This window comes from Rhamphochromis longiceps, linkage group LG8 (assembly GCF_057381845.1).
Source record: "Rhamphochromis longiceps isolate RC_006_pf linkage group LG8, R_longiceps_female_GT1.1, whole genome shotgun sequence".
Taxonomy (NCBI): domain Eukaryota; kingdom Metazoa; phylum Chordata; class Actinopteri; order Cichliformes; family Cichlidae; genus Rhamphochromis; species Rhamphochromis longiceps.
The window spans coordinates 14,843,016-14,856,168 of NC_140564.1; the positions used below are offsets into that span (position 1 = coordinate 14,843,016).

The 13,153-nt window shown below is 42.7% G+C and overlaps 3 protein-coding genes across 5 annotated transcripts; 2 read left to right on the forward strand and 1 right to left on the reverse strand.

Annotated features, from left to right (window-relative positions):
• Positions 1 to 764: 764 nt before the first annotated feature.
• Positions 765 to 2,920, forward strand: pgp (phosphoglycolate phosphatase). The gene is made up of 2 exons (XM_085415921.1): positions 765 to 1,578; positions 1,888 to 2,920. Exons 1-2 carry the CDS (start codon positions 984 to 986, stop codon positions 2,211 to 2,213), a joined length of 921 nt encoding a protein of 306 aa, XP_085272047.1. The 5' UTR covers positions 765 to 983; the 3' UTR covers positions 2,214 to 2,920.
• A 1,810-nt stretch (positions 2,921 to 4,730) lies between these two features.
• On the forward strand, positions 4,731 to 8,554 carry bricd5 (BRICHOS domain containing 5). Of its 2 annotated transcripts, XM_085415924.1 has the most exons (6): positions 4,738 to 4,908; positions 5,110 to 5,247; positions 5,325 to 5,474; positions 5,567 to 5,674; positions 6,844 to 6,994; positions 8,052 to 8,231. In XM_085415924.1, the coding sequence occupies exons 1-6, from the start codon at positions 4,855 to 4,857 to the stop codon at positions 8,144 to 8,146; spliced, it is 696 nt and encodes a 231-aa protein (XP_085272050.1). In that variant the 5' UTR covers positions 4,738 to 4,854; the 3' UTR covers positions 8,147 to 8,231. The 2 variants fall into 2 exon arrangements, with proteins under 2 accessions (XP_085272051.1, XP_085272050.1); XM_085415925.1 differs by lacking the exon at positions 6,844 to 6,994 and having other exon boundaries at positions 4,731 to 4,908; positions 8,052 to 8,554.
• mlst8 (MTOR associated protein, LST8 homolog (S. cerevisiae)) lies at positions 8,555 to 12,064 on the reverse strand. 2 transcript variants are annotated; one of them, XM_085415922.1, is made up of 9 exons: positions 11,952 to 12,064; positions 11,626 to 11,773; positions 10,627 to 10,678; positions 10,374 to 10,536; positions 10,219 to 10,294; positions 9,963 to 10,115; positions 9,722 to 9,846; positions 9,474 to 9,637; positions 8,555 to 9,144 (listed from the first exon to the last, which is right to left on the reverse strand). In XM_085415922.1, exons 1-9 carry the CDS (start codon positions 12,062 to 12,064, stop codon positions 9,026 to 9,028), a joined length of 1,113 nt encoding a protein of 370 aa, XP_085272048.1. In that variant the 3' UTR covers positions 8,555 to 9,025. The 2 variants fall into 2 exon arrangements, with proteins under 2 accessions (XP_085272048.1, XP_085272049.1); XM_085415923.1 differs by having other exon boundaries at positions 11,869 to 12,053.
• Between the last annotated feature and the right edge of the window lie 1,089 nt (positions 12,065 to 13,153).

Consider the following 13,153-nt stretch of genomic DNA (forward strand, 5'->3'; position numbering starts at 1 on the left):
AGTAATATACTAGTTAACACAGTTTTCTTGTGTATTGATACTGTGGATTTTTAGAGACCTGAAATGTAAATGTGCTGTCTTTAAAGGAGTTTGGGTCAGCTTCTGTTGTGTAAGTTTGTTATAGGCTATAAAGACTTGGAATGAAAATATTTTTTAATAAAAAACAAGATTCAATTAAATTATCAACAAAAATTGAATGGACTCTTTGGTGGCTGAAACTCACCGCGCGTGATCACTTGTAATGTAAAGACAGACATGTGACCATTCTGTATCTGCAGGTGAATCAGTGAAGCTACATAAACATTTACATTAGCATAGCTTTCCAGCCATCATGGAAAACCCGGTAAGAACACAGTGGGGGGGGTCGCTTGACATTCTAACTTTAAACCGAGGATTTTAAAAGTGTTTGGTGTAGGTTAAAGCAGTGCACCAGTAGGCTACATGTTTGACATCCACCACACAACTTTCACTGAATCACAACAACTGTGGATCGTCATTGATCGTCAGCATCCAGTGTTTTGATTTTTTTTCTTAAACTTTATTAAACCACGATACAAAGTAACATAGCAATTAAAAAAAATCAGAAGGTGGGTTAGAAAACAAATGTGTTTGCTGATTAAGTTATTCACACCATCATAAAGCACCTGTTCTTCTCATTAAAAAAGAAAAAGAAAAAATATTTTATTACTTTAATTTTATCAAAGCGGAAGTTTGACCGGACTTCTTAGTGTGTGGCTCCTGTCACTTTAAGCCGGTGCGGAAGTAGTCGTTGCATTGATGCAACACTCGGCGGTCAGAAGGTCAGCCTGCTTCTCCGGAGCTCCTCACACAGCACACCAAAACCGGTTGTTTTGACCGGTTATTAACGGTTAACATTTACAACTCGCCTCTTTGACTCCTGACATAGCGCTACTACTTTACTTGAGTAAGTAAGCTTCCCGTTTTTACATTTCTTCACGCTCCGTTCACCGCAGTCTTCCCCGATGTCTGTGTCAAAATGCACCCGGCTGAGTGGAGCTCTGGTGAAGCAGCTACTGGACTCTGTGGACAGCATCCTGTTCGACTGCGACGGCGTCATCTGGCGGGGGGACCAGGCCATTCCCGGAGCGCCTCAAGTCATAAACCTTCTCAAGGAAAAGGGCAAGAGGGTGTTTTTCGTCACTAACAACAGCACCAAGTCCAGGAAAATGTACGCCGATAAAATGACCGCACTCGGCTTCGACGTGACGGAAGATGAAGTGTTCGGGACCGCGTACTGCTGCGCTATGTACCTGAAAACGGTCTGCGAGCTGGAGGGCAAAGTGTACCTGATAGGAAGCAACGCGATGAGGCAGGAGCTGGAGGCGGTGGGGATCCAGCAGACCGGGGTGGGACCCGACCACATCTGCGGAAAGCCGATTGACTGGGCCAACGTGACCTTGGACCCCGAGGTGAAGGCGGTGGTGGTCGGTTTCGATGAGCATTTCAGTTACATGAAATTGAACCGAGCCATGCAGTATCTGACCCAGCAGGGCTGTCTGTTTGTGGGGACCAACAGGGACACCAGGCTGCCCCTGGAAGGAGGCAAGGCCGTCGCAGGTAAACAGTTACTCTGCACTTTGTTCCATTTAACGCATTTTTAAAACCTTTTATTTGCTTTTATTTAGGCCAGATAATCCACAGAACTGTTTTCAGGGTGATGTCAGCACAAGGGATTTATTGTTCAGCCGTGTTTAACCCTAAACAGATGTTAGAACACCTGAATAGAGGCAGTGCAGAGGCTTTTAAGTGTATTGGCAACAATTTATTTTCAATTTTTGACTTTCCTGTCAATCTGAACAGACCTGTTCTGTTGGATTAAAGAGTAAACTGTCACCTCACCTACTGACTGTCACTCTTAACCCTCAGGTACCGGCTGTCTGCTTCAGGCCGTTGAGACGGCAGCCCAGCGTGAGGCCCGGACTGTTGGGAAGCCCAACCACTTCATGTTCGACTGTGTGGCCTCCCAGTTTGGTGTGAAAGCCGACCGTTGCCTGATGGTCGGCGACCGTCTGGACACTGACATCTTGCTGGGCTCCAACTGCGGCCTGAAGACCCTTCTAACCCTCACGGGGGTCAGCACTGTGGCAGATGCCGAAGCCCATCAGAAAAGTGGCTGCCCAGAGAGGCAGGGGATGGTGCCGGATTACTATGTGGAGAGCATCGCGGACCTCCTTCCAGCTCTGCAGGGATGAGACTGAGAAACCTGCACAACACTCAGGATCCAGTGTTTTTTGTTTTGTTTTTTTCTTTTAAAAAGGGAATTTTTTTGTTTTGTGTTGTTTTCTGCTGCTTCAGCACTGTAACAGCACTTACCTGCTTGGACAGGAGACTAAAGCTATATATATCTATATTTTATTTTATCTGCTAAACCTAATTTTAATATGTTTTAAGTGATTATTAACAGCGTGAGAACAATAATCCTCAGTATTTTTTCAATGTATTTAAGCGTTGAGTTACGCTGCAAAAATGAGTGTGTTCCTTTTCTTTTTTAAAAAAGAAGATGTCAGTGAACTATAAAGGCCCTCACCAGATATGCAATGTAACCTCTTGAGCAACTACAAGTCAAACTTTGGAAGAGAGGTGAGCACACATGAAGTGTCAACAGTTTAGTAATAAGGTTTACATCATTGTTCCAACGGACAAAAGCAGACTGAAAGGCGCTGAACTTGAGCTTTGTTTGTTCTGTATTCTAAGACCTCAACACAATGTTCCGATATCTGCATTTAGATTCAAGGGATTGTGCAAGAGTAATATTTGGATCCGTCATGTTATTTATTACTTCATAAAACAATCACATTAACATTTTAAAAAAATGTCTGACTTTCCTTAAGGGTAAGTATCATATACAAAAAACACATGTTAAACTCAAAAATAAACGATTTTTACATGATCTACCATACCCTCTGCCTGGTTCATGTTTCTTGTTTTTCAACACATTCACTGATTTCCTGATTATTACTTTTAAAGTTGTTGAAACTTCTTATTTTTGGGTGGTTTTAATTTTCATATAGAAGATACTGCAGCAAAATTCATCAGCTTGATAGACTATTGACCAGGACATGTCCTTCAGTGTTCATAGTAAACACGAATTGTTTTCATGCATTTGCACAACATCTCTAAAATGCATGCACAGGGACTAGAAAGAGAGCATATTTCTCCTATCACTGGCTTGAATAATCAGGCCTTATCTTTTGTTGAAGACTTCATAGTACTGTATCACCCCAGTAGAGCACTTCACTCAGACTGGTAGCCTACTTGTGGCTATTTAGAGATAGAATAGGAGGCAGAGCCTCCAACTTCCCGTTTGGGCTCGTGAGATAGACACCCACTCTGCTTTTAAGATTAGACTTAAAACCTTTTTTGATAAAGCTTATAGTTGGGGCTGGATAAGGTGACCCTGAACCCTCCTTTAATTATGCTGCAGTGGTCTAGGCTGCTGGGGGCTCCCATGATGCACTGAGCGTTTCTTTTTCACTCACAATGTGTTTATAAATCTTTATTTCACCATTAGTTATTATTAATCTCTGGCTCTCTTTTGCAGTGTGTCAAACTCACAGTGTGTCAACAAAGAACACGTTTTACATGCTGTTTTTAATCTAGGCCTGAACATCAAGTCCATTTATTCTGGCCACTTGTGTGTTCTTTTTTTATTCACTTACGATTTGAATCCTGTTACTGGTTAACATATAAATACAGAAAAATATTTTTTATCATCTTTCTGCACATAGGTTTTCTGTTGTTTTTAACACTGATAATGCCTTTCCCCTTCCCTGGACAGCCATGTAAATTCAATTGTGCATTCTTTTAATGATCACTGTTTTAAATAAGGTAGCTCCTTTTAAAACCAGAAATGCCCCCTCTGCTAAATCCTTACCCTGGATGAGTAACAGTATTAATAATTGATAGCATTCAACAGTGGAACGTTTGGACCAGGCAGACGGTGCGGTAGATGCCTTGATTATTATAATTTACTGCCTTGGCTGACAGCTGGTGTCATTAGTCACAATCTCTGTTCAGTGAGGATTGTGCACAGCTGATATAGATAGACTCCTTTACTCCTGAACCTAACTCCTGTGGATGCTGTTCATACCTTTGAAAAGAAACTCAAGAACCACCTGTGATGGCATGCCTTTAGTTAGTTGTATCTGTTTGTATCTGTTTGTAGCATTTTAGTTGTTGTATCTTATTCTGTAAATCACTTTGTGACCTTGCTTCCTGTAAAGCTCTATATAAACAAACCTTACATACTTACTTCCTCGTTGCTTTAGGTTTAGAGCTTCTCTCAAAGTCCTCAGTCACCTTGAGCTGTCATCGGCTGGATGCAGCACCAGCGGCAGCATATCACCCCTCACCTGACGAGAGAGGCTTCCCAGCCCGTGCCTGCCTTACCTCTTTGTCCATTGTTTGGACTGTTGGGGAGAAGCCAGTTCCTCTCGTGTAAGTGTATGTTGGAGCAAGGGGGAAAAGGAGTGGGGGGACAGGGGCAATAAAGAGATGGATCATGTTAAAGAGGCGTATTAAGCCACATTAGAGAAGACATTAAAAAAAAATGAAGGTAATTTCTGGAAGGCAAAACTTGGAAATTGAGTTTGGCGAGGTTAGGAAGTTTTGGGTGAAGCGTGACTTTTTTTCCCCGGTTTTTGGGGGGAGGGAATCTGTGAGACCTGAGGAGGGGATGAGGGGAGGGGGAGGTGTGAGGTTTGTGAGGACAAAGAAAAGAGAAGCCGCTCAGGTGTGCCGAGTCTCAGTCCAGTGCTGGTCATGACCACCGCTCCATGCCGGTAGCTACGAGAAGGGAGCAGACCGAGTGAGGAGCCGCCAAGGGACACAGCGATGGTGAGGTGCTGGAAGCGTTCAGAAAACTGCCTGGAGGAAGAAGAGTGCACGGTAAGCGCGTTACAGACAAGATGGAAGATTTGAAATAGCTGGGATATGTTGGTTACTTACAGACCCCACTTTTGTTGTATTACAAGTTTACAAGTTTATTGCTGGGTGGGTTCCTGTTCTGCCACAGCATGGGATTTAAATACCCCAAATAACCATCCAATAGGTTTTTTTAAAGCCTGTTGCTGGTTCATGTGTTCTCAGGATGGGGGCCCTGAGGAGTCCCCTTTGTTCCACTTCCCGCACAAGGCATTCTGGGTCAGCCTCTCAGCCTGCCTGCTCCTGGCCATCCTCGCCCTGGGTTTGACGGGGCACTTCGGGAGGTCTCAGCCTCACACTCAGGTATGACACACACCTTCCCTTATCATGCCCTGGTTTACATTTTCCAACTTCTGATTTACAAATCTCTGTTTTTTCAGCCTTTGCAGACTGTGAGGTTCACTGTTTCAGATCAGACTGGCGCGCTTATCAACCAGTCAGCAGTTGTTGACCAGCAGAATGACTTGGTGACCTTCTCTGTGACCTCGTCGCTGAATCAGACGTCCACTGTGCTCTTTGATATAAAACATGTATGTCCAGATGACTTGAATTACTCTGAATAATTAGAAAAAAGGGGGAACATCTGCGAGTTATGATGGGTAAATGTGTTTCTGTGTTTCAGAGTCTGATCTGCTACAAGCCCGTCAGCCAGGAGAGCTGCTTCCTGAGAAAGATGGAGCAGTCAGACTACAAGAATGTGAACTCCGTCCTCCACGAGTCGGCACGCAAGGTAGCGGGCAGGGGATATGTTACATAATATGGTCTTCCCCACTGCATTACTGCATTACATCAAAGTGCACCAGGCATATTAAGAAAAAGTTGCCCTTTTAGCTCTGCCAGGTGTTTCTAAGGTAGCAGCCGCACTAATGTGTGAACTGGCATTTCAGTGCACTGCACCACTGAGCCAGGACTTGGTGGTTTTGCATGACTTTGTTGGGTACGCCGCACAAAGAGAGAGGTGAAGCGTACAGGGCCTTGAAGAGCCTCATAGTCTGTCTCTGTTACTCCGATGGCTGAATTCCTCAGCACATCTGATCCCTTCAGCCCCCTCGGCGTGCCCGAGGATATTCTTACAGGAGGTTACGGCAGCGAGCCCGAGCCCTGGCCTGGGCACAATGGCCGCTCTGTGTGAGGGCTTTTCAACTTTTAAGGCGCTTCTTTTTGGATTAAAATACAGGTTGATGCATTAAAGGGCCAGCGTGTATCTGCTTGTTGACAAATGCCTGGATCTTGAACACTGACATCCAGTCTTTAAAAAGTTTTCATCTGTGTCATTATCTGATTCTTAATTATGAATTGACAATATGATCAGGTGAATGGTGCTGGCCCTGGCTGAATGGAGACCTTGAGATGAGTTGTGGGACCTTGGAGGTAAACTGAGAGGGACTTCTTATCATCTTTTTACACAATACCCAAGTTCCTCGTCTCAGAAGCTGCTTTTCTGTGATCCTGTCTCATGGTGTCACATATCTCATACAGGCTCTGTGTATTCAAACGTAGCTGCTGTAGCCATTTAATCTATGATATTGGGGCTAGCAGACGTGGCTTGTTTGTGCTGAGGCACAATGGTCTTATTGGTTCTTTTTAACAGAAAAGGAAAACTGGTTGCTGTGTGAGCTACTCGAGCACAACAGGACTTTAAGCGGTTTGTTATCAGAGCCAATCAGAGTTGTAAGAGGCGCAATTACGCACAGTGTTTGGGGTGAATGCGAGCACAAATTCAAAGTTGGCCTCATCAGTGCAGATATCAGGCTAATAGGAGCTCAAGTTTCCATCTTTTTTTCTCGCTTTTTCTCCTTTATGAGTTTAATATGATTCCTCACAGTAATTAAAATACTTTCCGCTGAAAATAAGAACTCTTTGTTGTGGATATTGATACTGCGGTGCTGTCCTCGGCAGAGCCAGTTCCAGCTGTCTGGGAATGAGACCCAGAGGCAGATGGAGTTCCTGGGAGTCCTGGCAGCCAGTCAGGTGAATGTGTCCTCGCTGGAGGAGCCTCTCCAGGCCCTGTGTCAGGACAGGTCGGTCCACTGGACCAGGAGGACCGAGGGTGAGGGGGCTGCTTTGGCTCAAACGTCAAATGTTGAGTTAAAAAAGGTTTACAATTATTCTGATAAGGTTTAGAAAACAAAGTTAAACTAGTGAAAAAACAAAGCTGATATATTTTGAATTTTACCTGTTGTCAACAAATCCTCATGTTTTCACTGTGTGACATCTTTTTGCATTATTAGAGGTGGGATATCAATAGTATCAGTATCAATACATCCAAATATCAATAGTATCGATACCAGCTTTAGTATCGGTACTGGATTGATACTTTGTTTCTATCCTATCCTCTATCCTCTCAGTATGTAGCTCACTGAATTGTGGTGAGAAAAGTATTTTTTGGGGATATGACACATCAACAACAGAAGGTGACCTAAAGTGCTTTAGGAACAGGTACATTTCAAAATACATGACCACGCTCTGGATTTTTGATGAAATGTGTCTTTATTTGGAACAAATAAAAACTGGTTTCACAAGCGCTTCAGATTCGGCTTAAAAAGCAATTTCTGATGCTGTTTGACAAAGCTGCACCAAAGAGCACCGCGGCGTCTTCTACTCTGATGATGATCCCCTTAAATATTCAGAAAACAGTGGAATTTTCTATAACCACCCCAGAACTGTTCCCTACTAGTTTCATAGACTCATTTATGAATCGATTCTTTTTTCCAGACACCTGAGTCACAAATTGGGAGAACAGAACAGAAATTATGCTGAAGTTTTCACACAAGGGCTCATTTGTCAGGGTCACCGGAGCCTGCGCGCAGAGAGGTTTTTCAATTAGCCCTGCGGCCGCTCCTCAACGCTGCAGCGTGTCAGGCTGAAACCTGATTCGTGGCCTAATGTGACCTTTCCACGGGGTGAAAGTCTTTTTATGTACTTTACTGTGTGCTCCCTCAACAGCATGTACGTGAGCCCATTCTGAACACCAAACTAAATCTGGCTGCTTTTAAACCATGAATGATTCATGCAAATGACTGCATTTCTAAATGATTTGTTTTCAAGTGACACTTGAATCTAAATGTGTATTTTTTAATGAGTCACATGACCTCTCATTTTCTCAGGCCCAGGCAAACAGAGGTTGGTCTACTTCTGCATCGACATCTGCTTCCCCAGCAACATCTGCGTGTCCGTGTGCTTCTACTACCTTCCAGAGTGACTCTGCATTCTCTCTCGATCCTCCCGGCAAAAGATCAGGGAAACAAACTTGTCCTTTTTTTTTTTTTTTTTTTTTTTTGGCTCCCTCTTCAAGAACAAAAGCGAGCTTTGACTGTTTCCTTTGTGCCATACAGCCACCAGTAAACCATTTTCTTCCTTCCGAGAAAGAATTGAGCTGGAGACGGGCTGTCACAGTTATCGCCAAATCCCCATCATCACTCTCTTCATGTATAATACCCTCTCTGGTGGCACGCTTCAGAGATTAAAGAAGAAAGAACCCCCGCTCCCCCTTTTGTGTTGTAAATGCCTCTAACTGTATGTCCTGTAACGGACTGCTGTGTGTAACCGTTCCTGTTACAACGTGACTGTTTTGTTCTGAGAATAAAAGACACAACCTGTTGGGTATAAAGACATTTCTGTACACCATTTATTCAGCAGTCCTCCTCCACATGACGAAGAACAGAACAGCTATTCAAATAAATCATACATAGCACATGTAAGAGATTAAACAAGTCTGCTGCACACACAAAGCACCCGCGATTAATGTGGTCTTTTTTACAATAAATACAGCGCTCTGTAAAAACAGAGTTTTGCAATTTGAATAAAAACAAACAAACTATTATGTCTGCCTCGTCATTGACAGATTTCTTTCTGTACGTCTGTGGAAACAAAATAGGTCCATTAAAACAGATTTTAGCTTTACAGATTTTTATTTTGGCTGTGTCGCTCGGCATATGTGCCAGAGATGGCCACTGTGCCCGCTTCCCCGAGTCGATTGTTGTACTGGCGCTGACATACGCGACATGAGTGGCATCCTCATAAGAGTCTTTAGTTCCTGTCTGACAACCTATTATCTCTTCCTTCTGCTTCCTCCTCCTTCTCAGCCGAGCACGCTGTCATTAAAGGCCAGACACACCACGGCCTTCTGGTGGCCGCTGTATTCCCTTTTGATCTCACCAGTTTCCACGCACCACAGGCGAGCCAGGTTGTCTGAGGAGGCTGTGGAGTGAGTGAAAAAGTAGAATTAAAACAAAGCAATGTCTAGCCTTACATGAAAGTGTCTAAAAGTTTAAAAAAAAAATCATCATCTGAGAACAAACTTACAGCCATGTTTAAACCATTTTAAACCCCTTTTACATAATTCCAGATGTAATGGCAGGGCAGGGGTTAGTATGACAAATGAGGACAAAATCAGAAATGAGACGTCCTTTTTATCTTAAAAACAGCCACATTTCAAATCTGCAGCCCTCAGATAGACTGCAATGTTTTACTTTAACAACTCTTATTCAGTTTAGAGATCTGGTGTTGCTGTGTGCTGCTGTATGGACCTGTAACAATATACTGCGAGTCTCCGGAGAAGGCGCAGTCCCACATCCAGCCTCTGGATGTTTCTCCCGGATTATTGCTCTTGATGCTGAGCTCCGTCATCAGTGAGAAATTGGACGTCCTCCAGATCTTACACGTCTGGTCTGCCGAGCAGGTGGCCAGCAGCCTGGAAGCGACGACGAATGCAAAATGTCAAGTCGTATTTTCGGTGGGGAAATGAGGGGTAAATGGGAGAAAAAGGTTCACTCACGTGGAATCGGGGCTGAACTTGCAGCGGAGGGAATAGCGTTTGTGTGCAGGGATCTTGGTCTTGGGAATGAGCTGAGTCACTTCATCCCCGATGCCTCCAGCGAGGTTCCACACATAACAGTTTCCCTGTAAAAGACAGCCGGGGGACGGACGGACAAGGTTTTCATTAATATAACATGCTATAAAAGAGTGAATGTATTATCCTGCGCCACATGTTCTGCAGATTCTTTTAGGCAACTGACCGAGCTGTTGACTGCTGCCATGTAACTCGCATCTGGGTCAATGTGAACTGAATTGATTGAGACCTCCGGCTCTGGAATCAGCTGCTCATTATGGTCTGTCTTCAGATCCCAGATATGGATCACTCCACTCTGGTCTCCAACTATCAACTCTGCCTAAAAAAACATAATGAAATCTTCGGCATTAAGTGCAAATGGGCCAGATAGTAACCAAGAGTACAGCCTCACCTGATTCATCTGTGTGTACTGAGTGTCTCACCTGGTTAGGATGCAAGCACACGCAGTTGATTGGAGCGTTTACTTGGAAGATCCTCTGACACTGCAGATTTCTTGACCTACAAGGTAGAGCAGGGATCAGAGTTTAGTTTGCTGATCATTAAATAAACAAAGACCAGTGAGCTTGTCCTTCAGTACCTCAGATCCCATATGCGAGCCATGCAGTCCTCTCCTCCTGTGTACATCCAGCGTCCATCTTCGTGGAAGCCCACAGATGTGATGTTCTTGCTAACTCCATCGTAATTGATGACCGGGTTGGGGTTGTTGGAGTTCAAGTCGTACATGCGGATATGCTGATAACCTTGAAAGCACAATGCAAACATTACTATGAAGCAAAGTAACATTAAGGTGAGAAATGAGAAAAAGGATTGTGGGGAAAATTGTAACCAACCTGCAGCTGCAATCATACTTCTGTCAGGTGTGACCTCGAGGGAATTTACTTGCTGAGAGTAAATGTTAAGGAAGTGGACAATGTAGGTTGCTGCAATAATATTTTACAGCTCATCAAATTTAAAGGTCAGGGTACTACTGTCAGGTGAACAGATGACATCAGAACGGAGTCTCTGTGGACTATGATGTTCACAGACAAGGTTGTGATCTGTAGTTAAATAAGTGGAAGAGTGTCTGGAGAGAGGAAGAATGAAAGTCAGCAGAAGCAAGACAGAATACATGTGTGAATGAGAGAGAGACAGCCATAACAGTGAAGGTAGCTGAGTTTAGATACCTGAAGTCAACCAACTAAAGTAAAAGACAGTCCACAAGAGATGACAAAGAGTGAGCAGGCAGGCTGGAGAATGTGGGGATGAGTGTCAGAAGGTGGCAAGAGTGAAAGTGAAGGTTTATAAGATGGTAGTGAGACCTGCTATGATGTGTGGTTTAGTGATGGTGACACTGACAAAAAGACATGAGACAGAGCTGGATGTGGCAGAAATGAAGATTTCAAGATTCATTCGGAGTAAAGACAGCGGTTTGGAGACAGGTTAGAGGCAAGGCTGAAATGGTTTGGACATATGCAGAAGAGAGATAGTGTAAAGGAGACCTGTGTAGTGTGAATATGGAGCTGCCAGGCAGGAGGAAAACAAGAAGACCACAGAAGAGATTCTTGGACATGCAGAGGGTTGGTGTGACAAAACAGGAGGCCAGGGACAATGTGAGATGAAGGCAATTAACCCACTGTGGCAAACCCTAAAGGGTTTATAGAAGATCTATAAACACAGAACTAAAACAAAAGCACTTTTTGCGTTCACGTGGATTTTTGTGAGAAGCTATAGATAACATCTGATTAACTTTGAACTTAAAACCTGAGATTTATAAATGGTCATAACCTATAATTATTCAAATATGACAGTACACATTCTGCGTAAGCCTCCATATATCAGGGTAAGGATACTGAGTCCTGGTGCTGGACCGTCCTGGTGCAGATCCCGCTGTGGGCCTGCCAGAAGCGGACAGTGTGGTCGTATCCAGCCGTGGCCAGAATGACCGGGTCGCTACCCACCGTCCCCTGATTCACATTCATGACGAACTCCTGGCGGATACTGCAGGGAAATTCAATTTGCAACAATTAAAGTAAAATACAAAACACAGCTAAAGCACAAAAAACGGTTAAACTGTTAACGTATCATAAGCTAACCTTAGCAAAAGAGGCTAGCCAAACTTATAAGCTGTGCAATAAACAATAAACGCTTCTAGTATGAAACCATTAGATCCCTTAACTGTAACAACACAGCAATAAAATTAAAAGGACAAATTTCTTTAGTTCCCTTTGTTGTTGTTAGTGTTGAAGTCAACCAAGAAGTACGTCTCTTTAACTCGTCCCTTAGAAACATAATAGTGTTTCAAGAGTTCCGGTTTAATCACTAGATCAGTATTGCCCTCTGCTGGTGTGTCCACGAGGAATAGACATGCTGCAATTAAATACAATGATTTTCAAAGAAGTGTACACCAATAATTCATAATATTAATTATGACTAAGCGGATCTCATTATGTAATGTTGCAACATCTTTTAATTTCAGCTTTATCAGCATCGTCTGGAAAGTTGCTTGTGTCAATATGGTGACATCTCAGTCCTAATACTCGGTACTAAAGTAAAAGAAAGTAAATAATAGAAAGTTGAAAAATGCCATTGAGTCAATAGGATTTAAGATGATCGCTTCTATCACTGTATCCTGTGTTATTCTAAGTACTACTAAACTTTTCGTACATTTCAAATGGCAAGGGTTGAATAGAAACATAGCTGGATGTATAGAAACGTGCCAATATGGATACACGATTGTTGCTTAACTAGTAAGGGTTTTTTTCGGTTTATAAAAAATTACACTCCAACCTCGTGACATCATCCTCTGTATGTCCAACCAGTTTCTAGAACCGCTCAGAAAACCCTCACAAATACTGTACTCTGTACCACAATCAACAATAGCTGTAACAGGTATTAACTACACATCTAGTATCAACTTGACAGTTATGAAAGACTCATTATTAACAATGTAAAAACCAAAATGAAACAAAAACTATTGCAAAATGATATAAAACTAAAGACATTATAAATCAAAAATCGTCATGGTATATTGTCATATGATCTACCGTCTGGAATGCATTGATGTACAAAATATAAAATTATTAAGATTGAATTAAGATTGATCATTATCTAAAAATAAAAAAACAAACAACAACATAAAAACTCAGGTGATTAAAAAAAATAAACATGAGGCACAATCAACATGCTTACTATTTGTTTTTGTCCTAGTTTAGTATTTATTCCTAATTTTTGCGTCAATTTTTGGTGTTTCTTTGGGGCAGATCTGGTTAGAAAAGTGTTGCCAGTTAAGCAACATTTTGTACAAAAAGTTTAGGTGCTGTAAACTTAAGCTTCAGTCTCCACCTTTTCAGCCAGTACTTTAATGATTAAAATATTAGC

Coding starts and splice junctions, on each gene's coding strand:
- pgp (XM_085415921.1), top strand. CDS start 984: ATGTCTGTGTCAAAATGCACCCGGCTGAGTGGAGCTCTGGTGAAGCAG. Junction 1,579..1,887: donor AGGAGGCAAGGCCGTCGCAG/GTAAACAGTTAC, acceptor CTTAACCCTCAG/GTACCGGCTGTCTGCTTCAG.
- bricd5 (XM_085415925.1), top strand. CDS start 4,855: ATGGTGAGGTGCTGGAAGCGTTCAGAAAACTGCCTGGAGGAAGAAGAG. Junction 5,475..5,566: donor TGCTCTTTGATATAAAACAT/GTATGTCCAGAT, acceptor TCTGTGTTTCAG/AGTCTGATCTGCTACAAGCC. Junction 5,675..8,051: donor TCCACGAGTCGGCACGCAAG/GTAGCGGGCAGG, acceptor TCATTTTCTCAG/GCCCAGGCAAACAGAGGTTG.
- mlst8 (XM_085415922.1), bottom strand. CDS start 12,064: ATGTTTCTAAGGGACGAGTTAAAGAGACGTACTTCTTGGTTGACTTCA. Junction 10,537..10,626: donor AAGTATGATTGCAGCTGCAG/GTTGGTTACAAT, acceptor TGTGCTTTCAAG/GTTATCAGCATATCCGCATG. Junction 9,145..9,473: donor CTCGCAGTATATTGTTACAG/GTCCATACAGCA, acceptor CTCACTCCACAG/CCTCCTCAGACAACCTGGCT.